Source organism: Paroedura picta, chromosome 8 (assembly GCF_049243985.1).
Source record: "Paroedura picta isolate Pp20150507F chromosome 8, Ppicta_v3.0, whole genome shotgun sequence".
Lineage (NCBI taxonomy): Eukaryota > Metazoa > Chordata > Lepidosauria > Squamata > Gekkonidae > Paroedura > Paroedura picta.
In genome coordinates this window covers 61,364,770-61,378,390 of record NC_135376.1, presented here as the reverse complement: position 1 = coordinate 61,378,390, position 13,621 = coordinate 61,364,770, and the positions used below count along the sequence as shown (strand labels likewise).

Here is a 13,621-nt window from a genome sequence, read left to right as displayed (position 1 = left end):
TAACCAAGAACAAAAACTGTGATCAGAATTAAGACTCAAAGACTTACCTGAACAATTCCATTGACATGGAAACACATTACAAGTTCTGGCACATTGCAGATCAAGTTGTCCAGCCAATAGTCAATGCCTGTTAGCACATTTATGGGCTTATTGTTATCCCTGCAACAAAAACATTTCCAGTATTATTTAGGAATAGGACTCATTAAGACACAAGTATGCCACCTGTCCCTCCAATCAAACCCCAGGTTTATGGATATTATCTTTAGCAAAGTACTTGGCTCTCACAGGTTGGAATAAGCTGCTGAAGCTTGCTGAATGATTTCAGAAGAAATTCAGTAGCTTTCTCAGATTATAGAAATTAAAAGTGGCAAAAAAAGAATGCCACTCATATTAGCCTCCTTGCCAGTATTCCTAATTCACAAAATCATGTTTCATCATCATCATGGTAGATAGACCAAAAAACATAAATTAAATAATCTGTTGAAAATGCCTTCTATCTTCAATAGAGGAAATCATCCCTTCAACTTGGGGTGGGAGTGAGATTAGTCTCAATGAATATTTTGTTTGTGGGTAAAGGTAAAGGTATCCCCTGTGCAAGCACTGGGTCATGTCTGTCCCTTGGGGTGACACCCTCTAGCGTTTTCATGGCAGACTCAATACGGGGTGGTTTGCCAGTGCCTTCCCCAGTCATTACCGTTTACCCCCCAGCAAGCAAGCTGGGTACTCATTTTACCGACCTCGGAAGGATGGAAGGCTGAGTCAACCTTGAGCCGGCTGTTGGGATTGAACTCCCAGCCTCATGGGCAGAGCTTTCAGACTGCATGTCTGCTGCCTTACCACTCAGCGCCACAAGTATAGTATATCTACATATATAGATATTGCTTTATCTGCCATTCTTCTCTTTCACAACACTTTTTATATAGCTAGTAATTCACCTGAGACGCAAGCTCACAGCAGGATATCTTCCTCCTCCAAATATAGGCATATTTGATCCAACCAACATGTGAATATCTTCAAATGTCCACAAGATGTTCCGAACAAAGTCATTTTTAAGGCCCTTTACATTTAAAAGAAAGATTTGAAACATGTTGTAAAAACATGCATCTCTAAAAAGGAAACACAGCCTGCAGATACACTACAAGAAAGCAAAAGGGAAGAAAATAAAGTTTGACACATGAAAACTATGCTACACACTCACAGAGGCCACAAAGCAACTGATAGAAGTGACATTTTTTTCTCTGAGCTGCACTATAGATCAAATTGAACAAGGGGATTAAACTTTTTAGCTTGGTTGCCACATAAAACCATACCTGACTGCTTTCCCCGTCATTGAACAAAGTAGCTAGGTTTTGCTCTCTGAGGGCTGAGGCCACATGCCCCACTACATATGAGGGTTCAAGAGGCACACTTCCCTGTGAAAAGCACAAGGACATTAAGAAGTGATTCTACTGTGGACATTAAATGTCAGTTTCAATAAAGTAAGTATTCTGCAAATCTGAACAGTAAGCACTTGCGCAATGAACATATACAACTATGCAAGCTCTTTCGACATGTGCTCAAATGTTTTCCTTAATACATCACTACTTTAAAATATGACAACTGCATAATAAGGTCTCGCAAGTCTTCTGCAATGACAGAATCCAGAAACAGCCTGATTCAGAAAATAGTTTCCCTTTTAAATTCTGTAAGACTAGTGATGTGATTCATTAGGAGATTTTCAGTGCAAACCTAAGAATATTTTCCTGGGAGTAAGCCCCACTGAGTAGATTTCAATAGGGTTCTGAGTAGACGTGCTTAGGATCCCAAGTATTTTGTACTGCTGCCCCTTTATGAGCTTCAGCCTGAAAACACTGTATCCATGGCATAAACTCATATGAATTAAAGTATACAACAATTGATCCTTAGGATTTCTTTATGCTATCTGCAAGTTACCAGTTTCCATCTAGGTTCACAACTAAAGTGTTGCATTTTAAAAATGTAATACAAAATCATCTAATTTCTGGATCAATTATTTTCCCTGTGTAATGATGTCTACCCAGAGAAGACTGTTAATGCAAATACCCAGCGACAAACACAGTTCTACTAGCTAAGCAAACAAGTGGCATATTGTATGAAAAGCAAAACAAAAACAAACAAAAACATTTAACAGCATTACATATTCTTCAAGTGACCGTTTGCCGGTATTATCATCTTTACTTAACTAACTTTACATTCTCATAGCTACAACTCTCTTAGCATGCATTTATTTAGCACCCTCAGTAGTTTTGGTGATACAGGGGAAACATATGCAATGCACTTTCTATTCAGAGAGTGCATAATCTACTGAAAGCAAATTAAAGGAAATGACAAGGACTGTTTTGCTAGGCCAGAAAAGAGCCAGGAGATGGAAGCGTGTTGTCAAATAGAGCTTGGCAAGGAATATAAAAGAAAGGGGAGATATCTGCTAGCCTGCAAATGTGCACCAGAAGGAACAAGGCAGAGGGGAAATTTGGAGATACTGTTTACAGCTTTCCATCCAATTTTTTAAAAAACAGCGAATTGGGGAAAAAATCACTTAATCTCTTAAAACTCCATCTTTTGCATGACTTCTCTCATAATTCTGTTTTTTATAGGAACAGCAGATCATGAGTCACGTAGATTCACGTTTTTTGAAATACTTTAGAATCCAATCACAAAATAAGTATCAGTACTGGAATTATACCAACAAATTTCAGTTAAAATATCAGAAGAAACAGTGACTGGGCTTGTCATTTCAAGGATGTTCTCATGGACTCTAGGTACAACATTCCTCTGACCTCTGGGAGTGCAACACTGATGAAAAACTACAACAGTAAGCCCATTCAAACAAAACCTAAGTACATTTCATTATTATTATTATTTATTTGATATTGATTTAATCTTACTAGCACCTTTATTAATACTGCTTAGGCTTGCATGTTTCTTACACAGCATTGCTGCCCTCCATCTGCAGTCAACTATGAACTGCATTGTTCCAATGTAGCTCAGTGGGCCCCCAGGAATTTGAGAGGGATTAAAGTGCAGGCAGGATACTACGAGGGGGAAGAATCCGCAAAATTATCCCCGCCTCCAACTCTGTGAGCAGAAGGGCCTGCCGTTGGGAAAAGGCAGCTTAGGATCCAATTTTTTAAATGTACAGCCCACTTTCAGTAACATCATCTCAGTATTCCTTATAACAGTATTATAGCAAGTATTATTGCCATATTGCAGATGGGGAGAGGTGTAAAAAAAAAAAACATGCCAAAAGGTGAATTTTGGATCAAGAATCCAATAGTTCAGCTAATTTTCTCAATCATTTTGCTGGACCATATGGAACAATTCAGCACTTTTCTCTTTCTAGCCTGTCACCACATTTGTAAGGACATCTCCAAGTACACATTAAGTAAAAGGTTGGCCACATTAACCTGATTAGAAGCACTTGCGTCTTCAGACAGTGAGGAAGGCATTTCAAAAGGGGCTGGCCAAGAAACTCTTCCGGCCTCATCAGCTTCATCTTCGGCTGCCTCTTCTCGATGTTGCTCTTCAGAGTTTGGAACGGGCTGAGCAGCTTCGTCACCATTAATGCTGAAAAAAGCAGACATTTTAGTCAGAATCCTTTCCCAAATCCTGCAGTTTAATGCACTGAATATTAGTTCCGTCTTAACTACTAAATGGATTAACAGCTGCAAATTTCTCCAGAACTTATTTTCCAGCACATGTTACAAATCCAAGAAGCAGACTTCTGGTGTGTACACTCAACAGCAGGGCTTTTAGTTCCTCCAGATCCTTATTACCAAGACTCTTACCATATTTGTATAAAGCCAGATTATTCTACAACCAGACTCTTCACTAGTTACCTGTCATGGGTAAGTTAATTAATGTTTCGGAGCAATTTGTGGCATAAAAAGGGGGAAGTGCACACGTGTAAGATCAGCAACAAGTCAGATTTTTACACATCCTTCCTCAACTTCACTTACATTCTATGTCACAAAGCAGTCAATATGTTTATCTGTGATTGCTTTGTCTCCCATTCAGTAACACAGAAGATATCTCCAGAACAGAAAGCTAAACCCTTGCATGCGAATGCCACCAGGATCCAAAGCACTACTCACATATTGGGGTGTTCTTTTCAATTCCCTCAAAAAAACCCCATACTGCCACTGAATAAATAAATAAGATTGGGGGGGGGGGGCTCTCTTGAGCAGCAGTTCATGATGCACAAAGAGGGTGTATTTGTGTAAGCATACAGGAATATGGACCTTCTCTGCATTAGTGCCAATATTCAAGAAAAATCTATAGGGAATCAAGTTCTAGGATAGCAGGTCAGTCATAGCCCCCTTAGAGAGGGGATGGTTGGGTCCTGAGGCATTGTAAAACAGAACCATATTTTAGGATGCAGATTTATATATTTATCAAAGAAAGTGGCAGACTAATTTTAACTCAATATAATAGACTAGAACTTATGTAAAAATCACAAAATACCTGTAATACAGAAATTTTGAAAGTATAGCTTTCTGGTACCAGTGTTCTTTGCTCTTCTTCTTTCTTTGCCACTTCTGATCTATTAGTCTCTGGTAGAATTCTTTTAACCACGTCCAGTCTCCAGTCTGCAATATGACATTAATTGTTTGCTTATTTATAAGAATGAAGCGCTTAAGTTTAAGATACAAAATGACTCAGATTGCACATAAAGATTATTATACTATTCAAACTGTTCCAGTTGTGAAAGTGTGACATCTAAGAAAATTAACTGCTGTAACATATAATCAATTAAACATACTCTGACAACAGCAATAGTCTACAATCCATTTTATGAAAGCTGAACAATCAGGCAGTACCAAAATTAACACAGTGAATGGTACTTAACAATGTTATTAGCTAAGATATACCTTGCTATGGTAACAGTATTAGCCAGCAATTTCAATAGCAGAATATGTCATGCTTCTTGAAACTAATGTCCTTGGGAAGAAAGACTGCGCACATGGAAGAAGGCTACCTCATGATCAAAGATATTATTTCAACAAATTTATCACCTGCGATGATCTCATAAAGAGCTCTTGAATATCCAGGTCATCCAATAAAAGAGTTCTCCCAATCCGATGTACAGCCATACTGACATGCGATTTGCTGTAAGGAATCTTAAGCAGCTTTTTAATGTTCTGCAGAGGAAGACAGAGAGCAAGACCTTTCTGTTTGTTTTAGAAACTTAAGGTGATTTCAAAACAGAAGTTCAGTGAAGGTCAAAGTGAACTGTAATGCTTCTAAGCAGGTGTCACTTTAAGAGGACCATGGTTTTGATTCAACAGTTCCAGGTCACCATTCTAACAATTTCACCATATGTTGTCAAAGTCCAGTTAAGGAATCTCTGTGATACTTTAGAACAATGTCTGAATTGGTAAATCATGGTTTGTAATCAAGCAACAAATGAGTACCCACAAACATGATCCACTGGGCTCGCAAATCAGGTCTGACATTATGTCTGACCTGACAAACTACCAGCTGCCCCTGAACCCAAAATCTAGAGAGCTGAGCAAACAGAAAATGAAAGCAGACAAGCACTCCAAGCCTTTAGAAGACAAACCAAGCTCCTTTAGAAGACAAACCATAACTTCAACCTGTAAAAATATGATTAGAATAAGCCATGTGTAGCATGGCACCTGAAAATGGAGTACATTTTAAGTTGCTTTACAGTCCAATCCAAAACCCATTTTAAGCCAAGGTAAGACAAGGAATATTTTAAATAGCAATTAATAAGAAAGCTTTTCTGGGAGTCAACCCCCTTGAATAGACTTGAATAGGATTCTGAGAACATCTGTGTAAATTTACTTCCTTAACTGTCTTGTTTTCTATTTTCTATGCCACTTTACTAATTTTTCCAGCTGTTGGGTAACTAGACCATTATGCAAAACATATCTTACTGGAACACCTTGTTCCAACCACAATTCCAGTTGTGTGAAAGCACTTTACACATAGGCAGCTGAAAAACAGTTGGGAAAAACACATTCTCATTTTAATCCTATGATGAAAAAAATCTTATTTGAAGATGCAATCAAGAAGATGCAATTCACGGCACTACTTCAGCTAGGGATAGGCACAAACTGCATTTTGCACAAACCAAACCATGAACCTACATAAACAAATATGCTGGTTCATGAATCAAAACAAGCTCCATAAATGGCTCCATTTAACCCTCTGGTTCTGCTCTCCCCACTCTGAAGTGACGGGGAGCAGATCAGGAGGGATATGACTCCCAGCTGTATAATCCTCCGGCTTTGCTCCCCAATGCTTCAAAGTTTGCAGGGAGTGCTAGAGGAAGAAATATGTGTGAAGTGCCTCCCAGGGGCACTTCAACTCTTCTTATCTGCTGACTGCAGAAAACCTTCCAAGGGCAACTTCACCTCTCCTGTCTGCTGACTCCAGAAACTTGAGTGATATGCCTCGTAGGGTTTTCACAACCATCAGACAGGATGGGGAGAAGTGCCTCATGGGAGGTATTTCACTCCCAAGTTTCTGCTGGCTAGGAGCCATCTGCACCCTCCAGATCCATTCTTGACCACTATGAAGGAAGCTCCTCCTCTTTTATGTGAAGAGCAGAAAGCTCAGAGCCATTTAAATCCCTGTTTTCTACTCTTCAAAAAACACCATCATCACCACCACCACCACCATTATTATTAATTAATTAATTAATTAAATGTATTTCCTGCCACTTACAGCAAGCTGTGTCATGGCGGGTTATAGAATAAAACCCCACATAAAACAGGATCAAAAGTACATCAAAATTCAAAATTCATGGAAATGTGTGGAGTTTCCAATGTCCACAAACACAGGCTCACTAACCACAAGCCAGCCAGAGTTCATCATGAACTTTAGTTCATGAGCCTGTTCATGCCCGTCCCTAGTTTCAGCTAACTGTATTGATCCATCAAAAAGAGCATCTTGGAATTAGGACTGGTAGAGCTCTAATCCAATATCTGTTTTTTTCAAAAAAAGCTGATGCAATGTGGAAAAAGTCACACAGTGTACTGGGACGGAGTTTCTAATTTTCAGAAACACCCAAACTTAAGAATTACAGCTTTATGCCATTAAAGGTAAACTGTACCTATCTGTAAGAATTACAGTATGATGCCCATTCAAACCCATAATTAGTTATAAAAACTTTTGGTGTGTACAGTTGATTGATTGTAACAAACACTGTGCGTTGCTTTAGATTTTGCTTTATCTCCTCAATGAGAAAAGACTTGCATGTTCTTTTAAAGTACTTAAATATCTCACAGAAATACAAGGCAAACACAGTAATTGCACATGAGTACTCTCATATATAAAAGGTAAAACTCTCACAGGTATAACTAATAAAATAAAATAAAATTCTCCAAATCATTTCATAATTGCTTTCTTAAAAAATAAGAAAAATGAAATTAAAAATATAATATGAATTACTGTCAGTTATATCTTGCACTATATTACAGCAAAATGCACATACCTCAGAATCAGATACAACATCAACATCATTTCCAATTGAGTCAATAAATTCATATGCCATGCCAAAGCTATAAGAAAATCAACAACACTATTTTAAGTACAACATTCAAAACAATCTACTATTTTGCTGTATGTTTAAAATTAAATTATTTTCCCAATAATAGAACTTGGTTACACAAACTAGTCACCTAAACTACTCTCCCATTACATACCAAGAAACAACAGAGACATGAGGACTTTTCAAGATGCAATTATGCCCATTTTATATTCCTTCCCACGGCAAATTTTTCACAGGACTGCTTCCTCAGGACATTATGTTTGTAAGATTTAAAATCTTCATGAATTATGAGTGGCCCTACAAATTAAGTTTAAAACTTGTGCAAGAAAACAGCGTGGCACTTATCTGTAACTGTTGTTCTCCAAGTTGTCTTCCATACAGGCACACATAGGGACTGTTCTTGCACATACCAGTCACTGGAGGCTCCCTAGCACTTTTAGCCACTCTAAGGGCACTCCTCTGCAGACCTCAATAGAGGCCATTTTCCCACCTAACAGTCACGTGAGCCTTGTAGCAATCTTTTCGACCAAGTGCATAATCTTTTTGCCTCTCTCTATCATCTGGTGGTGAGCTGTGTGTTATTTCACCTCCATCTCTTCAGCTATGACGGATAAAACCAGAGGACAGCAGACTAAATAAGAATTACTCTTTTGTTGCACTCTGTATAAATTCTTCACCTCTTTGGATTCGGCAGCCATGCTATCTGATTTCCACCAGAGGGCCTTGGAGATGATAGCAATATCTTCTGGGATATGGGAGGAAATTATATCAGGTGACTCTGCATAGAGCTTACCTAAGATCTTGTCTCAAGGCCTTGGGTTTCGGGAAGTCATCTCTATTTCTAACGATTTGGTCATTTACATCATTAGCTCTGCAGAAAACTGGATCAGGATCCCCTACAGTGTCATTAGGGGAAGGGTACAATGGCAAGTCTGAGCCCAGGCAAGAAGGGGAGTCAGCTCTCAAAGGCTGCTCTTCCTCAGAATCCAGGTGTCCCACAAGGAGTTAGGAAGAGATTGCAAGAGGTTACCAGACTGGCAGACTCACAGTGACATATCTGAAAGTGCTTTTCACCACTCGTTCCATTTTACCAGTTGCTCCATTATGGTCTAGGTGAATGAAAATAATGATAGCCTTGCCAAGAAGGCAGAGACACAGAACTTTGCCATGGTCCTGGGGAGGACGGTTTTAATGGCTAGCTAGCTGCTGGAACTGCTATTGCAGGGTCTATCTTCCCTTCTGAGAGCAAATGTGTTGGGGAGGCATGTGGAGAAGGGATTTATGATGGGGAGACTCCCTTCACTTCCACTGAAATCCAAGCCAATTTGGCTGGAAACAAACAGTTGATCAAATCCGGGAGCATCCTGGAACTGGAATGATGCTTCTCCTTATGTTTTGTTTTAGAATTGGCCTTCCTAGTGGGAGATTCCAACACTGACCGAATGGGCAACATTTTGGTTCTATCCCTGGAACTAATGGAACTCACACACTCAATGGTGGGCTCACAAGCTTGCCTTTAAGCACACTGCCAAATCTGAACAGGTTTTTGGAGTAAATTGAAGACAGGTTTTGCACATGCTTGTATTATGGGCCTCATCCAAGCAGAAAAGGCAATGCAGATTTTGTACCACACTTTTTAGAACAAAGCCTTCTGCAACTTTTCCCAAAAGGAGACAGACCAAATGCAGAGAAACTTTGCAAAAAAGCTCACAGTATCCAGAGCTGAAGAGAAGACACAACCCAGCAGCGAAAAGGTGACTGAGGAAAAAGTGGGAGCTCCCCCCTGCCAAGCACGTGATGGTTAGTGAGAAAGCGGCACCTAATGAGCTCTGCATGGGAGGTGCTTCCCCTTGGAGTGGTAAAAAATGCCAGAGTAGCTGTAAGAAAGACTGCAGTGGCTGGCCTACTCAAACACAGTCACAATGCAGATCTATACAGAAGACTGAAGATGAATCAGATGTTTACAGAAAACAAAATTACAAAAATGTAGAAATATACAACTCCTATGACAACCTTGTATTATTTCATTACCTGCCTTACATAAAATATATTATACTTTCCCCATTGGTTTATTCCCTTCTCTTCTGAACCTAAGCAACCGCAAGTAGAAGGAAAGCATATTCTTCCCCCACTTATTCATCATCACCATTATTATTAAATTTCTAGACTGCCTCTCTCCCATTGATCATCCATCTCTACCTCTCTCCCATTTTCCATGTCAAATAAAATACTATAAAATCATCAAACAGGGATTTCTGTTCTCCCCCCCTCCCCCCTGAATCATGCACACTGTTGGCAGTAGTGGGACTAAACAGAATTGAAAATATGTACCTGGAAAACGGTTTGCTTTTTTTGCTGTTGCCAAGAATAGTTGCCCCTGCTGGTCCCAACTTGGCACTTTCACGCAACCAGTTTGCAGGGGGCAGTTTTAGGTCAGTCTTCTCTTGGAGACGAGCAAATGCTGCTTGTGGTGGAGCAGAGGAATATTTTACTACAGCACAACTCTTGATTTCACTGCCTCCGAGAAATAAGATAGATCCCTAGTTTGCATAAAACAATGAAGAGTTTAATTAGTTAAATAGTGCTAATTTAACCAGTTAGTAGCTTACGTTGAAATAAAAAGTGAAAAATACAGAATACTGTAAACATACAGTGTAATTTTGACACTTCAGAATCAAGTATCACCAGTTTATTCCAGAAGAGTATAACCAATACACCAAGACACAGTACAGTATGGTCTATAAGGCAGATCTCAACATTCAAGTAGAAATTCACTGATACCAATCAACATTTCATAAATCCAATACTTTATTTAATCGTCCAAGAGCACAGAACTGTGGAAGCTACACATCACTCCATGCACCAACGTAACCAAGCAAGCTCTCCTGATGAGTCCATCAACCAATAATACAATCAGGATCCTTTGTTTGGGCCCTACCAGCTTTTCTACTGGAGTAAGTTGCAGGGGGTTCCTTCTGACTCCCTTGACCATGTTCGGAATATGAGACCCAATATCCAAAAGGCCACAGAGGATGATATTGCACTAAGGGGAAATAAGATTGCCCCATTCAGTTTCCTGTGCCAGTAAAAGAGCCGGTAGGATCCCATCTCATGATTTTCAATTGTAACATGCACCCTGTGTAATAATCTTTCAAAGATGCTCTGAAATGACCCTCTGACATAGGCTATGTGAATTTTTTTTAAATTCAAGTTATTACAACACTCAAAACAATGACATACCCTGGACTCAACAAGGACATAGGGTTTTTTAAATCTCACTATGCATGCTAACCATGTTTAACTCGTGTATCCACATTCCTCACTATTTATTTTATTTGGGACAATGTGGCTGTAAGGTGATGTCAGTAATATGTAATGTAATTTTGAATTTAACTCTCTGGTCCCAGGACAAGAGAGTTACCAACTCAGCTTTTCACATGCAGGAATGTTTCACACTTGGGTGGAGACGGACGGGGCCAGTAACAAATGGTAAAATGAAAGCCATTAATCACTAACAGACAGTTTTATTTCTCCTATGTTTTTGTGAACTATAACTGAATTCAAGATTTAGACAGATTACTTGCCAACTGCTTCTGGTTCATATTCAGACTTTTTAGGGCCATCTGTACTTCTCCTACCAGTTGTTCAAAGACCATTATGCCAGTATCTATCTGTTCACAATTTAAGAATTTCTGTGACATATCTATAAAAGCATGAGAGTCTGACAAATCTGCCATGGTTTTATCTATGTTGGTATTCCATCTAACTGGGCATATCTTGATTTCAGAATCTGTGGGTCCACTAATTATTTCATTTAACCGCAGGTTGGCTATAGGGGGATTAAATACCGGACAAAAGTACAGAAATAACTTGTGTTGTGGCCAGATTTGCTTGGATAGCAATCAAAACAAGAAAGAGCTGGGTGGATTCAGAGCAACTTAGGTAGAGATAGTCTCAACTGCTTGAGATAAAGATTGTGAGTTTTAAAAATAGAATGTTGATTCTTATAGCTGGAATGTTTTCAAATTTTATACTATTTTAATTATAAATTATTATTTTATGTACTTTGTAAATGCCAGGTGTTTTTTATGTACTTTGTAATTTGATTACTCGTCAGATTGTCTCACTTTTGGAGGGACATCTGGGGGTACCTGGCAAATTATACTTATGTTGAAATTACAAAATATATATTGCAATACTATTTTTGCGTTCTATGAAACTTTTTGTTGCTCCATATAGACCAAATTTTTAATCAAGAACCCCCCCGGTCAATGGCGTCCCGCTTTAGCAATGTTAAAATCTGGTCACCTTAGTCTAGTACCGTAATAATAATAAAGAACTTTCGAAATAACTGATTTCGAGGGGGCTGATCGGCTGTTCTAGCAAAGAATTATCATATGGCTGTATTTGGATGTTTAACAGAATTAACTTTTGCTTTATATTCCCACTGTCATGATGGAAGTTCATAGTCTGAGGAAGAGTGCTTGCACTTGAAAGCTCACACCTTGAATCAATCTTTGTTGGTCTTAACGGTGCCACTAGACTCTGATTTTCTTGTACTACAGAGTAGTTATTACTAAGATGGTGTTTTCATTCTGCAGTGTTCCCTGTATTATAAGAACATTCCCCATAAAACATGAACTGCCAAAATCCTCTGCACACCAGTGAAGTACAAAGAGCTCATTACTTTTCTGGTTTCAGAGAGATGGGTCATATGTTCGCTGCTAAATTTACAGGTAGCTTTATCCTATTAATCAACTTAATCTGAAGGGCACTACAGTTGGTAAACCACAACCATATACCTGGAAAGACACATGTTCCTCTCCGCTATTGGCCCACTTCACAAATTGCGTAAGCAATTAAAACATTTCCAAGGCTAACACTACCTCTGTAGCTACTCTGACATATACTGGGGGAGGAGAAGTTGTCATCTTTGGTGGCCTCCCATCCAAATACTAACCATGTTCAGCTTGAGAAATCTGACAAGATCAGGCCAGCCTAGTCTATCCAGGTCAGGGTAGTGTGCCAGCCTGGGGAGTCCCTGGAATTACAGCTCATCCCCAGACTACTTAATCAATTCCCCTGGAAAAAATGGCCATCCTGGATGGTGTACTCTATGGCATCGTACCCCACTGAGGTTCCCATCCTCCCCAGGCTCTATCCCCAAATCTCCAGGAGTTCCCCAATGTGGAACCCTGGGTCAGGACCATGCATCTAGTCACTATGCACAACATGCTTAGCTGACCAACAGGGAAGAGGAAACCATTTGCAGCCATTTGGGCAGGATTCCTGCTGCACCCCTGTGGCTATTTTGATAGTGAATACCGATCTGTCCTCAAGATTATTTGGTGGGATCCAAACATATCTCTATCTTTGTGGAAGAGGATACAATGTCCACGCACCCGTTTTAAGGAGCATCACCTTGTGCCACTAAAGTTATGACAGGAAGAAGAGCAAAGACCTAAAAGCCATCTTAAAGCGAGATATGAATCCATAGGAAGATTAAGGTGACCCCCGGAAAGTGTTCCTCTCCACCACTCTGCAACTGGCTCCAGTGAAGTTGAAAGAAAGAAACAACGTGGAAAAGACGAGAATGGGAAGGGGCTGGATCCGAGGACTCCGCGGACGCGGTTTAACCCTGCCGGCGGTGCCATCGGCCCTTCCCTCTCACTTTCCCACCCACCGCTCCTGACAGAAACCGAGAGCGACGAGGCAGGCCGTCCCTAGGTGCTGCCCCCAGCGTCGCGTCCACACGTCCCGCAGTCTCTTCCGTGCAGGCTGCGTCCCGCAAGCGGCACCACCGGCCCTCTGCCGAGAGACCCGCCACGGGGGAGGAAAGCGGGCGTGCGGCGCCGTCGCTGCGGCTCAGTACCTGCTTGGGCTCCTCTCGCTCTCCCGGCACCGCTGCGGGGCCAGGCTCCGGCGCCACCGGGTCGAGTCCCTGAGCGCCGCCCAGCTCGGCGCCCCGCGTGTCCCCCATGGCTCGCCCTCGACTCTCAGCCGCGGCCGGCGGGGCAGCCGGAAACAGCGAGCTCTACCCGAGGCCAGGAGGTTCCGCCGCCGAGAAACCACCGGAAAGAGCCCGAA

The 13,621-nt window shown here is 40.6% G+C and overlaps 1 protein-coding gene across 3 annotated transcripts in view; it reads right to left on the bottom strand.

Annotated features, from left to right (window-relative positions):
* EDRF1 (erythroid differentiation regulatory factor 1) overlaps positions 1-13,621 on the bottom strand; it is a 34,358-nt gene extending 20,737 nt beyond the window's left edge. Inside the window, exons 1-9 of one of the 3 annotated variants that reach the window (XM_077350065.1) lie at positions 13,407-13,620; positions 9,866-10,074; positions 7,478-7,544; positions 5,031-5,156; positions 4,480-4,604; positions 3,423-3,582; positions 1,311-1,412; positions 936-1,057; positions 48-159 (exon numbers count right to left, since the gene is read on the bottom strand). In XM_077350065.1, coding sequence (XP_077206180.1) covers positions 48-159; positions 936-1,057; positions 1,311-1,412; positions 3,423-3,582; positions 4,480-4,604; positions 5,031-5,156; positions 7,478-7,544; positions 9,866-10,074; positions 13,407-13,514 — 1,131 coding nt within the window. In that variant the 5' untranslated portion in view covers positions 13,515-13,620. Of the gene's footprint in view, positions 1-47; positions 160-935; positions 1,058-1,310; positions 1,413-3,422; positions 3,583-4,479; positions 4,605-5,030; positions 5,157-7,477; positions 7,545-9,865; positions 10,075-13,406 lie in introns of all 3 variants that reach the window. The other 2 variants (XM_077350064.1, XM_077350063.1) reach the window with 2 other exon arrangements.